The sequence below is a fragment of the Lampetra planeri genome, chromosome 51, assembly GCF_965212315.1.
Source record: "Lampetra planeri chromosome 51, kcLamPlan1.2.h2, whole genome shotgun sequence".
Classification (NCBI taxonomy): domain Eukaryota; kingdom Metazoa; phylum Chordata; class Hyperoartia; order Petromyzontiformes; family Petromyzontidae; genus Lampetra; species Lampetra planeri.
Window position 1 is genome coordinate 6,376,604 of NC_136157.1, and position 17,652 is coordinate 6,394,255.

General features: G+C 47.8%; 1 protein-coding gene across 3 annotated transcripts in view; it reads right to left on the minus strand.

Moving 5' to 3' along the window:
• MYO7A (myosin VIIA) overlaps positions 1–10,212 on the minus strand; it is an 87,228-nt gene extending 77,016 nt beyond the window's left edge. The window contains exons 1-2 of one of the 3 annotated variants that reach the window (XM_078616745.1): positions 9,952–10,212; positions 438–487 (exon numbers count right to left, since the gene is read on the minus strand). In XM_078616745.1, coding sequence (XP_078472871.1) covers positions 438–455 — 18 coding nt within the window. In that variant the 5' untranslated portion in view covers positions 456–487; positions 9,952–10,212. Of the gene's footprint in view, positions 1–437; positions 1,572–1,750; positions 1,877–9,951 lie in introns of those variants that run through there. The other 2 variants (XM_078616746.1, XM_078616747.1) reach the window with 2 other exon arrangements.
• Between the last annotated feature and the right edge of the window lie 7,440 nt (positions 10,213–17,652).

Consider the following 17,652-nt stretch of genomic DNA (forward strand, 5'->3'; position numbering starts at 1 on the left):
CCACACACAAATGATAGCCCAACTAAGTAGAGACCCACTAATCAATAACATCGCTCTCATTCAGAAGTGGTACCTGACCCACACACAAATGATAGCCCAACGAAGTAGAGACCCACTAATCAATAACATCGCTCTCTTTCAGAAGCCGTACCTGACCCACACACAAATGATAGCCCAACGAAGTAGAGACCCACTAATCAATAACATCGCTCTCTATCAGAAGCGGTACCTGACCCACACACAAATGATAGTCCAACTCAAGTAGAGACCCACTGAGCAATAACATCGCTCTCTATCAGAAGTGGACCCTGGCCCACACACAAGTGATAGCCCAACGAAGTGGGCTCATCATCATCACCACGTCGACATTTATCGCAGCAGCAGCAGCAGCAGCAGCCAAATAATGATGTTGCTGCTGATTCTAAACGCGCACTCACCTGCCGAAGGATGACCATGTCGCCTCCTGATCGACTGCCTCCACCGGCACCTGAACGTCGACAAAGCATTTTGTTCTCATCAGGTTCGGGGGTAGAGGGGTATGAAGAGAACTCCCAGATCCAACAGCGGGCAGAGGCAGAGATTTACAAATCGCTCGACAGCGTTGGGTTGGTTGTTGTTAACGGCGTTGGCCGAAAGACGACGCCAATCGGCTTGCGATGATGATGATGACGATTGTTATTTTTTGTCTGTTTGTTTTCGTTCACGCGTCCTCGCAAAGAAAACGGCTTTGGCTCGGACCCCCGTGCCTCGTGAGAAAAGCGTCGGGTCACCGCCAATTCGTTTTCGTTGTGCCGATGGTGGTCGTGGTGGTTGCTGGTGGCGCTGGTGGTAATGTTTCACCGATGTGGGCAAAACGCCGTGCGGTCCCTCCGCCGGTGGTTTATGGCGGAGAAAATTGTAAAGTTAAATAAAAACCCGAGCGGGACCTTTGGAGGTGGATCTGCGCGTTAATGATCGCGGGAACTGAGAGAGCGCGGGGGATGTAGACTGGGGAACGGGGATGTTAAGGAGGAAAACTGTGACGTTTTTAAGAGTCATTATGGGCTGCTCTAAATACCCACGTGATGGTTAAGCCCATTTTATTGAGCTACCATTTGTGGCCAGGCCGCCTCTGAAAAAGTAGCGAATAGCTCAGTGGGCTTTACATGACAAGATGACAAAATATAAGTTAGTTTTATTTGTAAATGTATTTTGTGGTGATTTGTTTACCTTGCCTATACTGTGCACTGCTATCGTGTTCCTGTATTGTGTTTGTTGTTGTAACCTTCTGACCTCGTGGCCCCCTACTGGACAATTTGTGAAAAAAATAGCTTTTCTAGCTCATTGGATTCCACATCCAGGATAAATAAAGATTCTGTTTCTGAATTACCCAAGTTGACCCGTGTTTCTCCAGATTAATCACGGTGCGAAAAAAGTTCAACATCAGAATCTGTAATTATACTGGAGGAATCCGATGAGGTGTGAAGCTCTTTTTCACAGATGTCCCGTAGGGGCACGGGGTCAGAACGCTACAACAACAGACAATGCATACATACATCATCACGCACCTCCGTTTAGCACGGCTTGCCACGTACGGTGCGAAAGAAGTTCAACGTACATCATCATCATCATCATCCCGTACCTCCGATTAGCATGGTTGGCTACGTACAGTGTGAAATAAGTCCAACATTCATCATCATCATCATCCCGTATCTCTCATTAGCACAGATGGCCACGTACGGTGCGAAAGAAGTTCCACATGCAAACGTACGTCGAGTGAGTCGGTGGGATTATTCGTGGGTATGACAGTCAGGTCGCGTCGTCCTGTACAGGAGCGCGGTCTCACCGCCCAGGTGTGTCGCGGTCTCTTTAAATCTATCACCGGAAACACGGGCAATGAAACGCGGGGAACATCACAGACATGCAGACACATTGACACGCGGACACATTGACACACAGACACATTGACACGCGGACACATTGACACACAGACATATTGACACGCGGACACTGACACACAGACACATTGACACACAGACACATTGACACACAGACACATTGACACGCGGACACATTGACACGCGGACACATTGACACACAGACACATTGACACACAGACACATTGACACACGGACACATTGACACACAGACATATTGACACGCGGACACATTGACACGCGGACACATTGACACACAGACACATTGACACACAGACACATTGACACACAGACACATTGACACACAGACACATTGACACGCGGACACATTGACACACAGACACATTGACACACAGACACATTGACACACAGACACATTGACACACAGACACATTGACACACAGACACATTGACACGCGGACACATTGACACACAGACACATTGACACGCGGACACATTGACACGCTGACACATTGACACGCGGACACATTGACACACAGACACATTGACACACAGACACATTGACACACAGACATATTGGCACACAGACACATTGACACGCGGACACATTGACACACAGACACATTGACACGCGGACACATTGACACGCGGACACATTGACACACAGACACATTGACACGCGGACACATTGACACACAGACACATTGACACGCAGACACATTGACACACAGACACATTGACACGCAGACACATTGACACACAGACACATTGACACACAGACACATTGACACACAGACACATTGACACACAGACACATTGACACGCGGACACATTGACACACAGACACATTGACACACAGACACATTGACACACAGACACATTGACACGCGGACACATTGACACACAGACACATTGACACACAGACACATTGACACACAGACACATTGACACGCGGACACATTGACACACAGACACATTGACACACAGACACATTGACACACAGACACATTGACACACAGACACATTGACACACGGACACATTGACACGCGGACACATTGACACACAGACACATTGACACACAGACACATTGACACACAGACATATTGGCACACAGACACATTGACACGCGGACACATTGACACACAGACACATTGACACGCGGACACATTGACACGCGGACACATTGACACACAGACACATTGACACGCGGACACATTGACACACAGACACATTGACACGCAGACACATTGACACACAGACACATTGACACGCAGACACATTGACACACAGACACATTGACACACAGACACATTGACACACAGACACATTGACACACAGACACATTGACACGCGGACACATTGACACACAGACACATTGACACACAGACACATTGACACACAGACACATTGACACGCGGACACATTGACACACAGACACATTGACACACAGACACATTGACACACAGACACATTGACACGCGGACACATTGACACACAGACACATTGACACACAGACACATTGACACACAGACACATTGACACACAGACACATTGACACACGGACACATTGACACACAAACGCATTGACACACAGACACATTGACACACAGACACATTGACACACGGACACATTGACACACAAACGCATTGACACACAGACACATTGACACACAGACACATTGACACACAGACACATTGACACACAGACACATTGACACACAGACACATTGACACGCGGACACATTGACACACAGACACATTGACACACAGACACATTGACACACAGACACATTGACACGCAGACACATTGACACACAGACATATTGACACGCAGACACATTGACACGCGGACACATTGACACACAGACACATTGACACACAGACACATTGACACACAGACACATTGACACACAGACACATTGACACACAGACACATTGACACACAGACACACAGACACACAGACACATTGACACACAGACGCATTGACACACAGACACACAGACACACAGACACATTGACACGCGGACACATTGACACACAGACACATTGACACACAGACACATTGACACGGACACATTGACACACAGACACATTGACACACAGACACATTGACACACAGACACATTGACACGGACACATTGACACACAGACACATTGACACATAGACACATTGACACACGGACACATTGACACGCGGACACATTGACACACAGACACATTGACACACAGACACATTGACACACAGACACATTGACACACAGACACATTGACACGCGGACACATTGACACACAGACACATTGACACACAGACACATTGACACACAGACACATTGACACACAGACACATTGACACACAGACACATTGACACGCGGACACATTGACACACAGACACATTGACACGCGGACACATTGACACGCTGACACATTGACACGCGGACACATTGACACACAGACACATTGACACACAGACACATTGACACACAGACATATTGGCACACAGACACATTGACACGCGGACACATTGACACACAGACACATTGACACGCGGACACATTGACACGCGGACACATTGACACACAGACACATTGACACGCGGACACATTGACACACAGACACATTGACACGCAGACACATTGACACACAGACACATTGACACGCAGACACATTGACACACAGACACATTGACACACAGACACATTGACACACAGACACATTGACACACAGACACATTGACACGCGGACACATTGACACACAGACACATTGACACACAGACACATTGACACACAGACACATTGACACGCGGACACATTGACACACAGACACATTGACACACAGACACATTGACACACAGACACATTGACACGCGGACACATTGACACACAGACACATTGACACACAGACACATTGACACACAGACACATTGACACACAGACACATTGACACACGGACACATTGACACGCGGACACATTGACACACAGACACATTGACACACAGACACATTGACACACAGACATATTGGCACACAGACACATTGACACGCGGACACATTGACACACAGACACATTGACACGCGGACACATTGACACGCGGACACATTGACACACAGACACATTGACACGCGGACACATTGACACACAGACACATTGACACGCAGACACATTGACACACAGACACATTGACACGCAGACACATTGACACACAGACACATTGACACACAGACACATTGACACACAGACACATTGACACACAGACACATTGACACGCGGACACATTGACACACAGACACATTGACACACAGACACATTGACACACAGACACATTGACACGCGGACACATTGACACACAGACACATTGACACACAGACACATTGACACACAGACACATTGACACGCGGACACATTGACACACAGACACATTGACACACAGACACATTGACACACAGACACATTGACACACAGACACATTGACACACGGACACATTGACACACAAACGCATTGACACACAGACACATTGACACACAGACACATTGACACACGGACACATTGACACACAAACGCATTGACACACAGACACATTGACACACAGACACATTGACACACAGACACATTGACACACAGACACATTGACACACAGACACATTGACACGCGGACACATTGACACACAGACACATTGACACACAGACACATTGACACAGAGACACATTGACACGCAGACACATTGACACACAGACATATTGACACGCAGACACATTGACACGCGGACACATTGACACACAGACACATTGACACACAGACACATTGACACACAGACACATTGACACACAGACACATTGACACACAGACACATTGACACACAGACACACAGACACACAGACACATTGACACACAGACGCATTGACACACAGACACACAGACACACAGACACATTGACACGCGGACACATTGACACACAGACACATTGACACACAGACACATTGACACGGACACATTGACACACAGACACATTGACACACAGACACATTGACACACAGACACATTGACACGGACACATTGACACACAGACACATTGACACATAGACACATTGACACACGGACACATTGACACACAGACGCATTGACACACAGACACATTGACACGGACACATTGACACACAGACACATTGACACACAGACACATTGACACACAGACACATTGACACACAGACGCATTGACACACAGACGCATTGACACACAGACACATTGACACACAGACACATTGACACACGGACACATTGACACACAGACACATTGACACGTGTACACACAGACACGCGGACACCGTGATGAACAAAGTTGACAAGGCACAGGAATCCATACAACAACAAAAACGCGAATCTGACGCGCAAACTCTACATTTCCATGACGGCGCCGAGTCCATCCGTAGCGGCGTATCACTTGAGCTAAAGACAGAGATGCGGGGTGCACGGACATCATCAGCGATGATCTGTGTAACACAAATGTATATATCTTCTTGGTTCTTTCGGTAAAGTCACGTAGAAGGAAAATAATAAAATAAAATAAAATTATTTTCCTTCTACGTGACTTTACCGAAAGAACCAAGAAGATGAATCCCTGCAGGCACGAACGCTTTAAATCTAAAAATGTATATATGTTTTGTTCCTGGGTAGTAAGTGTTATTGTCTAATTGTGTATTTCTCAAACGTACTGAAAGTGTCCATTATTATCCCCCACAAACTTTGCTTTTGTTACCAGGACACAAAAGCAAGGTTAATCATGCCCTCCATTAATAACACTGTGTAACAATTTAATGTTTTTGTTCCTGGGTAGTAAGTATTATTTCCCAATTGCTTATGTATCAAAAGTACAGAAAGTGGCTGTTATTCCCCACAAACTTTTCTTTTGTGACCAGGACATTGATATTATGAAATGTACTTAATGTCAATGAGAGAACGTGGTGTGCATTTGTGTCATTCCTTCACGTAAAGTCCTGTTCACAAAAGCAAAGTTGAGGGGTATACAATAGCCATTTTCTATACTTTTGAGGCATACACAATTAGAAAATAACACTTACTACCCATTAACAAAAATCGTATTACAGAGTGGATCGATCTACTGCCCGATGGAAGGACGGGGGTGGGGGGGCTGATTTTCCACCTCGATTTGGGGGGTGCATTAGGTGACTCAAGGCCCCCCTAATAAATAAACTTCAGAGCAAAGCTGAAGTGCCACTGACAAGGGGGGGGGGGGGGGGTTGGTAGGGGGGGGGGGGCATGGGGACTGGTGGAGGGATTCAGTGAAAGGAACATTCATCCAGCAGTGGAGCGATCACGTCGAAAGACGACATCATTTTGTGAATTCTAGATTTGAAGCTTTCGTGACTGCAAGGATTCATATTCTTAGGTTTTTTCGGTAAAGTCACGTAGGTAAAAAATTTTAAATTAATGAAAGTAAAATAAAAAAATAAAATAAAAATCACCACGTTTCGGAGGCAACACAAGCTTCCGTCTTCAGGTGGAACCGTCACAGCACGATAGCTGTATCCAGTGAGAGAAATTCCAAGAAAACCGTCCTTGTATATATACTGGTTGAGGGTGGGAGGAGTCAAGGTAGGGATCATCCGCACCTAGTTTCCACAACAAAGGCTCATTCCTAGCAGCGTGCTTCAGTCGCACCGAACCTCACAATAAATAATATTCAGGGCCTACCTTGGCTCCTCCCACCCTCAACCAGTATATATACAAGGACTGTTTTCTTGGAATTTCTCTCACTTGATACAGCTATCGTGCTGTGACGGTTCCACCTGAAGACGGAAGCTTGTGTTGCCTCCGAAACGTCGTGATTTTTATTTTATTTTTATTTGACTTTCATTAATTTAAATTTTTTACCTACGTGACTTTACCGAAAAAACCTAAGAATATAATTTTGTGAAGCCTGATGCGCACAAAGACAAAGGTTCCCCAGGCAGTGCCGAGTGTCGGGGCAAGTGCTCGTTGGTGGCGTGTGGCAGCGCCTCTGAAGAGCGGCGTTGTGGTGGCACGCGAGGGGGTGGGTGGCCAGCACCACGCTCGGCGTACATTTCAGTCGATATCCCACTTAGTCATTTTTAAACAATTCAGTTTGTATGTTGATTTATGTTCTGTCACCAAAGACGTTCCGTAGTTGACCCTTTCCATGCCACATGTACGCTTCACACAGGGTGCAGTACTCGCTCAGTTCAACGCGTAGTTGGCTTTCGTGACCAATATCATTCAAAGTAGAGGGTTTTTTGGGGGGGTTAGATCGCGTAAATATGTAAGTGTGTCGTTAAACCCACCACCACCCGACACAACACAACCAATCCTCAAGGGTTGTCACGTAAACAGAACGTGGCCAATTCGTCACTAGTGCAGCAACACCGGTGTGTTGGAAAGCGAAGTCACAACATTTACAATCTGAGTACGACGTTTCGCCAGTAATTACAACTAGCTTCATCAGGCCTGATAAAGCTACTGTATACTCGTAGGTTTTTCGGTAAAGTCGCGTAGGTAAAGAATTATATTAAAATAAAATAATAATAATACATGAAAATAACTCAATTAAATCACAACGTTTCTGAGGCAACACAAGTCTCCGTCTTCCGAAACGTCGTGATTTAATTGAGTTATTTTCATTTTTATTTATTTATTTTTTTACCTACGTGACTTTACCGAAAAAACCTCAGAGTATGAATCCTTGCAGTCACGAAAGCTTCAAATCTAGAGCCGATAAAGCTAGTTGAAGCTGGTTGTAATTACTGGCGAAACGTCGTACTAAGATTGTAAATGTCGTAGAGTTACTCTCCAACTCACCGGTTAGTGCTGTACTAGTGACGAATTGGCACGTTCTGTTTGCGTGACAAACCTTGCTGATTGACTGTGTCGGATGGTGGCGGATTAAGCGACACGTTTATATTTACGTGATCCAATGCCGTGATTATAATATATATACAATATTCAAATATGCTCAAAATGTCCCCCCCAATATATTGCTATAAATAGATTTCTGTTAATATGATCGTGGTTATGGTTGTACTGTATTAATCCCTAAGCTCTGCCATTACGTACAATGAAACAAGAAAAGGTAAAAAAGAAAAAAACAGAGCAATTTATTACAATACACTATTAGACATTATTGTAAAAAACATTTAAAAAAAGGTCCATCCTACGTGTTAATGATTTTTTAAATATTTTAGGCAGGAAATTCGTTTTCGAATTTCGATTTTATTTTGGGGGGGGGGGAGCACTAGACCTCTTGGAAGATTTGCCCCCCCCCCCCCCAATGTTGACTCCATGGCTACGGCCTTGACGTGATCTAACCCAAACAATCACTATATTGTAGTACTCACTCAATGCCTGGTTGAGATAATCGTCACCTATACTGACCGGGAGAGGACCTCGACCTCAGCTGGCTGGGTCGACGACTCAACGCTCCACAACCCACGCAGGGGCATCGTGCCTGAGCGGTGGGCACCTGTGAAAGTGGAGCCGTCGCAGCTCATGGAATTCCTCCAGCCGAAATAAAGATTCGCACTCTAAACAAATAAAGATTCTGATTCTGGAATGTCGTTTGAACTTCCTTCGCACCCTACCTAGCCAACCATGCTAATCGATGCTATGTATGTTGAACTTCTTTCGCACCCTACCTAACTTCACCGTACGTTGCTATCCGTGCTAATTGAAGGTATGTGTGTTGGACTTCTTTCGCACCGTACGTAGACAAATGTGCTAATTGATGGTATGTATGTTGAACTTTTTTCGCACCGCACATATCCTACCGTGCTAATCGGGAAATGTATGTTGAACTTCTTTTGTACCGTACGCAGCCAACCGTGCTGTCCGTAGGGGGGTAAACACAACAACACTCAACACAACAATCAGTTTCTCAAGAAGTGAGTTTCCATCCGAGACCAACGTTCACAGCACGACACTGCCAATGTGCACGCGGCGTCATCCATGACAACCCTTCGACGCGACAGCTCTCGCAAGAGGACGTACCGACGAGGGGGATGCCGGTGGGGGTGTGTGGGATGGTGGTGGAGGGGGGGATCACCTCTTTCACGACGTTAACGAGAAGCCGTGGCGGGCACGCGAGCTGGGAGAGATGGGTCACCTTCTCCTGCAACAATAACAACAGCAGCAGCAGCAGCGGAAACCCGTCGCGGATGTGATTATCCTCGGCGCGGATGAAACGGTCCCTCGGCAACTGACAGAGAGAGGAGAGAGAGACGGAGAGAGAGAGAGACGGAGAGTTCGCTGGCTCTGCCTCCACGTGGCGTGCGCGTGTCTCACTCAGCCCAGGTACCACTTGGACCTGATGTCGTGAATGGGTGGGGTGTGGGTGGGTGTTGGTGGTGGGGGGGGGGCAAAGTCTGGATTCGTGAGTAATCTCACCAAATGACCACAAATTATCCGACAGGACCCTAACCTGGCCGGAGCGGCTTTGCCATCGGAGGAGTCGGCGGGGTACGAAGGACCTCCCCTCCGCTTCTGTGAGAGGCGTAAAACTGCGATATTTCTTCTTCTTGGTTCTTTCGGTAAAGTCACGTAGAAGGGAAGTAATAAAATAATAAAAAAAATAAAACATAATAAAATAATTCTCACGACGTTTCGGCCACAACGCAAGCAGCCGTCCTCAGGCCGAAACGTCGTGAGAATTATTTTATTATGTTTTATTTTTTATTATTTTATTACTTCCCTTCTGCGTGACTTTACCGAAAGAACCAAGAAGATGAATCCCTGCAGTCACGAAAGCTTCAAATCGAAATTTAACTGCGATCTTGCTGCTGCTGCTTCTGCTGCTTCTGCTGCTGCCTTCTATTGCCCCCCTACTCCCCTACTCGCCCAGCACCAGTTTCAGAGCATTTCACATTTGACCCATGAGGGTAACCCACAGGCACGCACGCTGGGGGGTGAAGGGTCGTAGTCCGGCATCTGTAATCAGCGAGGGGCCCGGAAAAAAAAACTTTGACGCGTTAAGGAGGAAATACAAAATTGTAAACTACACGACGCCAAAGACAAAGATCCCCCGTGTAGCCTGAACAGACTGTCGGGGCAAGTGCTGTGAGCGAGCACCTGTGAAGGCCGGCACGGCACACGAGGGGGTGGGTGGCCAGCAACCACGCCCGGCCGCCTCTGTCTCCCCAGTACTCATTTGAGGCTGAGTCGACCTAGGGAAGGCCCAGGACCGGTTCAGATAAATATAATCGTCACCGGTGTTGGCCGTGAGCGGGAATCGAATTCGGGTCGCCGGGTTCGTAGCGCATTCGTAGCGCTAACCGCGACACTACCGCTCCCTCACCTGCAATATACATCTCGCAACAACCGCAATAGCGCCTCGGTGCGGTGTGCATCAAGTCCGTGGTGTGGATCATCTCCACGGTGTATATCAGTTGTGTTGCCAGATAGAAGGGAAAAAAACCAATTATCATATTTTTACTGGCAAATGAGGTTCCAATGGTGTAATTGCCCATAGACTTACACTGCCCGTAGACTTCATTTGCTCATAGACAAACATTGCCCATATACTAATGTTTCCCACAGACTAACATTGTCCATAGACTAACACTGCCCATAGACTAACACTGCCCATAGACTAACATTGCCCATAGACTAACATTGCCCATAGACTAACATTGCCCATAGACTAACATTGCCCATAGACTAACATTGCCCATAGACTAACATTGCCCATAGACTAACATTGCCCATAGACTAACATTGCCCATAGACTAACATTGCCCATAGACTTACATTGCCCATAGACTAACATTGCCCATAAGCTCCACTTACCAGTACACTTGTGGTGAGTTATTCAGTTGTTGAGCCAGGCTGGGAGGGCTTTGGGCAAGTCCATTACCGAAAGCATCGATTTAGATAATTCTTGCCTTATCGCTAAAACAAACACACCATTTATATATATTTTTTAAACCCCACAATTAAAAGCAAAATAACAAATACACGATTAAGAGAACAAGGATTAAAAATACACATATTTATTTTTCTTCTATAAAATCTTATCAGCGATCTTCATCCTGTCTCGGGGATGGGGGGTGGTGGGTGGTGGTGGTGGTGGTGGTGGTGGTCAATGTTCCATAAAATATCGAACTGGGGCCAACTTTGAAACGCCGCTGGAACCAACGGATCTGCATGAGCGAGAACACAGTCACGGTGCAAGCGTCCGCGCTTGGAACTCAGCGCACGCGGACCGCAGACTTCATGTCAACACTATGGGAACCTCATTTGCCAGTAAAAATATGATAATAGTTTGTTTACCCTTCTATCTGGCAACAAAACTGACACCTTTTTACAAGGAGTCATGTTTGTATAGACCGCAATACCAGATAGAAGGGTATGAAACCAATTAGCATATTTTTACTGGCAAATGAGGTTCCCATAGTGTAGATTCTTGACCCGAGCTCTCATACTCTGATGATGCATTGTCTTTGAGTTGTGCGCCTTTTGGCGTCATCTGGTCCAACCCATGTGAGACGAGGCTCTAAGGAAAGCTGTCTCGGGTGTGGACCAATCAACTTCAAGGACAGTGCACATTATCAGAGTTATGTCTTTTGTTTGTATTATGACTGCAGGTATTGCGGTCTATACAAACATGACTCCTTGTAAAAAGGTGTCAGTTTTGTTGCCAGATAGAAGGGTAAAACACCAATTGTCATTTCAACAGCCTGAGGTTCCATCAGCGGATGTTTATGGGCGAGGACCCGTCTAGCACAGGGCTCGGCAACCTTTTAAGGAAGAAGCAGAAGACGACGACGTAGAAGACGAAGAGCTAACTCAAGCCTCAGCAGTTCTCCTGCTGTGTTTGTCACACCTGATGACGGTTGCTTGTGTTGCGATCGAAACGTCGTGATCTATTTAATTTCCTATCTACGTGACTTCGCCGAAAGAACTGAAGAGTATGCAGAAGAGCTCCCTGATACTGGTAGGAACCTCCTGGTTACACCAGCCCACAGGGGATTATTGTGTCCGTCCGTCCGTCGTGCAGGGAGGGGCTGGTTGGGGAGGGTGGGGAGGGGCTGGGTGGAGAGGGGAGGGTGGGGCTGGATGGGGAGGCTGGGGCTGGGTGGGGAGGGGCTGGTCACCCCGTGGTGCCCTTATAAAACTCAACGTTTAACCTACTCACGCCGGCTTGTGCCCGCCCTCACAATCGGGCATATTTGCGGAATACACCACGCCGCCGTTGACCCTGGCCATTGACCGAGCAACCCAACGTTCCTACCAGCTCCCTCCGCAGGAATGTGTTTATTTTTGTCTTTGACCAAAATAGTTCCAGAGCCGCATCACACGCAGAGCAACTTGTACAAAGACAAAGACCCCCCCGTATAGCCTTAACAGATTGTAGGGGCAAGTGCTGTTCGCCACCACCTATGAAGGCCGGAACGGCACACGAGGGGGTGGGTGGGCCAGCACCACGCCCGACCGCCTTTGCCTCCCAAGTGGCGATGTTTACACACCGCACCAGGTACACATTTGAAGCTGAGTCGACCTAGGGGAGGCCAAGGACCGGTTCAGATAATCGTCACCGGTGTTGGCCGTGAGCGGGAATCGAACCCGTGTCGCCGGTTTCATAGCGCAGCGTAGCGCTAACCGCTGTATATAGACACACACACACGCACACACGGGTGCGATTTGACTCACACCCTGACACACAGCGTGGATGAGATTAGGGGAGTCGTTGCGGCACTGTGCCGTGTCCCCACCTACGATTATGGCTCTGCGAACTTTGCTCTGACCGGGCGCGACACACGCACGCCCGATGACGCGCCACGTGCGTCTCTCTGGTAGCCGTAGCGGGGTGAACGTCGCCACTTTGGAGAGACAAGGGCGGCCGCGCGTGGCGCTGGCCACTCGCTAAGGGCACTTGCCCCAACAGTCTGCTCAGGCTACACGGGGGACCTTTGTCTTTGGTTTGTTGCAGCGGTTCGCGGCGCTATCGCTACGAACCCGGCCACCCGATTTCGAGTCACGCCCCACGGCCACCAACACCGGTGACGATTGTCTGAACCGGTCGTGGGACCCTTCCCCTAGGTCGACTCGGCCTCAAATGAGTACCTGGTGCGGTAAAGAACAAACAAAATAAACATCGCCACTGGGGAGACAAAGGCGGCCGGGCGTGATGCTGGTCACCCACCCCCTTCGTATGCCGCAGTGTCGGCCTTCATAGGTGCTGCTCGCTAACAACAACTTGCCCCAACAGTCTGTTAAGGCTACACGGTGTCGGAGGAACCTTTGTCTGAACGTGCATGACGCCAATGCGTCCCTATCTTAGGGTCCGTCCATAAATGACGTCACGCGGTTTTGTACGATTTTGACCCCCCACCCTTCGTCACACGTCGTCACAAAAAGTCAGACCCCCCCTCAAATATGACGTCACAAAGCTGCCCCCCCCCCCAAAAAAAAATCCTACAAATCGCTTTAAACTATTGTTATTGTCGTGCGTAATTAATGTGGCGCTGCACTCTGATGTTGTAGGAGAAAACATTTATTAAAAAGTCTATTTAATTAAGTAGAACGTGTTGTCTATATTTTTTTTTAAGTTGCGCATTTTGATGTGACGTCATATTTCTCAACCCCCCCCCCCCCTTCGTCACACATCGTCACAAATGTCTGACCCCCCCCCCCTAGGTGCGTGACGTCATTTATGGACGGCCCCATAGTCCCATCACAAGGTAGAAACACAAACTCACAGACCACATTTTTTTGTTCGCGTATTGAAACGGCTGTACGCCGTATGGACATTTCCCTTTGCGATAATACGGAGTAATCCATATGGGTGGACAGGCGTGTGAATTATTGTATCAGTGTGTATTGTTTCGATTCGGTAGTATTATGACGTGGCATTATGACGTACGTAGTGTTATGAGGTACGTAGTGTTATGACGTAGTTGCGCATCTTGACAACATTGTGGGGGGAAGGCGGTGACGCGTGAGGCAGACAGTGCGTGGATTGCCCCAACACCTGGTGGCCGAAGCTACGGAAACCACAGTGAGATTCGTTTTCAACAACGGTGTTAAAAGAACACTGCACACTCAATCTTGATTTGAAGCTTTCGTGACTGCAGGAATCCGTACTCTTTGGTTCTTTCGGTAAAGTCACGTGGGTAGAAAATTAAAAAGGCGAACTGCAGTTCTCCTGCTGTTTGTGTCTCACCTGACGACGGTTGCTTGTGTTGCGATCGAAACGTCGTGATCTATTAATTTTCTATCTACGTGACTTTACCGAAAAAACCAAAGAGTACTGCACGCTTATTTAAGAACGCGATTTCAATTGAGTATGCCACTGGAGAATATGCACATTTAAATCTAGATTTTTTAAAACCTCATATTTTTGGAACTGATGTTTAATGTTTAGTTTGTTGTCCTTCCCCCACGCCTCCGATTAGTACGGTATGCTACGTACGGTACATGTGTAATGACAGTAGAGCCTGCATGCGGTGTGAGGGGACTCGTGGCCACGTGAGCTAATGACGGGGGTATCGGTTGTGAGTGTGAAGGGACTGGTGGCTACGTGAGCTAATGACGGGGGTATCGGTTGTGAGTGTGAAGGGACTGGTGGCTACGTGAGCTAATGACGGGGGTATCAATTGTGAGTGTGAAGGGACTGGTGGCAACGTGAGCTAATGACGGGGGTATCGGTTGTGAGTGCGAAGGGACTGGTGGCTACGTGAGCTAATGACGGGGGTATCGGTTGTGAGTGTGAAGGGACTGGTGGCTACGTGAGCTAATGACGGGGGTATCGGTTGTGAGTGTGAAGGGACTGGTGGCTACGTGAGCTAATGACGGGGTATCAGTTGTGAGTGCGAAGGGACTGGTGGCTACGTGAGCTAATGACGGGGGTATCAATTGTGAGTGTGAAGGGACTGGTGGCTACGTGAGCTAATGACGGGGTATCAGTTGTGAGTGCGAAGGGACTGGTGGCTACGTGAGCTAATGACGGGGTATCAGTTGTGAGTGCGAAGGGACTGGTGGCTACGGGAATGATCGAGAAGGGGGCGTGGTCAGGTGTCGGTATAAAAGGGGGAGATGCACGGGAGACTCGGGGCTGTTGCAGTGGGGGTCTCCGCCTGATGTCAAGTGAACGCGTCTTCAATAAAGTGCCATCTTAAGAGAAGCGTGTCAAGTCGTCATTACACATTCATAGACTCACAAAGAGACCCATTGACTCACACAGAGAGCCATAGACTCACGAAGAGACCCATAGACTCACACAGAGACCCATAGACTCACACAGAGAGCCATAGACTCACACAGAGACCCATATAATCATACAGAGACCCATAGACTCACAAACGACCCATAGACTCACACAGAGACCCATAGACTCACACAGAGAGCCATAGACTCACGAAGAGACCCATACACTCACACAGAGAGCCATAGACTCACAAAGAGACCCATAGACTCACAGAGAACCATAGACTCACACAGAGACCCATAGACCCACACAGAGACCGATTGACTCACACAGAGAGCCATAGACTCACACAGAGACCCATAAACTCACACAGAGACCCATAAACTCACACAGAAACCCATAGACTCACACAGAGAGCCATAGACTCACGAAGAGACCCATAGACTCACACAGAGAGCCATAGACTCACGAAGAGACCCATAGACTCACACAGAGACCCATAGACTCACGAAGAGACCCATAGACTCACACAGAGACCCACAGACTCACGAAGAGACCCATAGACTCACACAGAGACCCATAGACTTACACAGAGACCCATAGGTTGTTGTCCTTCCCCCAGCACCTCTGATTATCACGGTTAGCTACATTCGGTGAAAAACAAGTTAAACATACATACGTGACATTTGCAAATATGCTTGGGTTCATTTCACCACTCGCTGTCTCCCAGTGGAATTGTAAAGCTCTTGCCCCACAGTGGAGCAGGCGAACTCCACATTTGTGGAGGGAAAATCGGAGGGGTTGGGAGAAAAATCCACACGGCCACGGGCAGAGAGAGAGACACGCAAACTCCAGTTACACAGCAAGCGTCAGGGTCGGGATCGAACCCACGACCACCTGTATACCAGTCGAGGTTATTAACATCTCACCACAAAGAGAGACACGCAAACTCCAATATACAGCAGGCGTCAGGGTCGGGATCGAACCCACGACCATCTGTATACCAGGCGAGGTTGTTAACATCTCACCACAAAGAGAGACACGCAAACTCCAATATACAGCAGGCGTCAGGGTCGGGATCGAACCCACGACCACCTGTATACCAGGCGAGGGAGTTAACATCTCACCACTGAGAGAGACACGCAAACTCCAAATATACAGCAGGCATCAGGGTCGGGATCGAACCCACGACCATCTGTATACCAGGCGAGGTTGTTAACATCTCACCACGGAGAGAGACCCGCAAACTCCAAATATACAGCAGGCGTCAGGGTCGGGATCGAACCCACGACCATCTGTATACCAGGCGAGGTTGTTAACATCTCACCACAGAGAGAGACACGCAAACTCCAATATACAGCAGGCGTCAGGGTCGGGATCGAACCCACGACCACCTGTATACCAGGTGAGGGAGTTAACATCTCACCCCAGCGGCGTGGTCGCGTGACCGGCACTTTTTAAAATCGAGATATTGGAGCCAGTCGAAAGGAAACGCAACTCAATAAATCAACAAATAATCAGACGTAACATTTTTTACTTTTTACTTAAAACACCCAAGCTGTATATCGCAGGCTGCCCAACGTAAGCTTGAATCATTCTTAG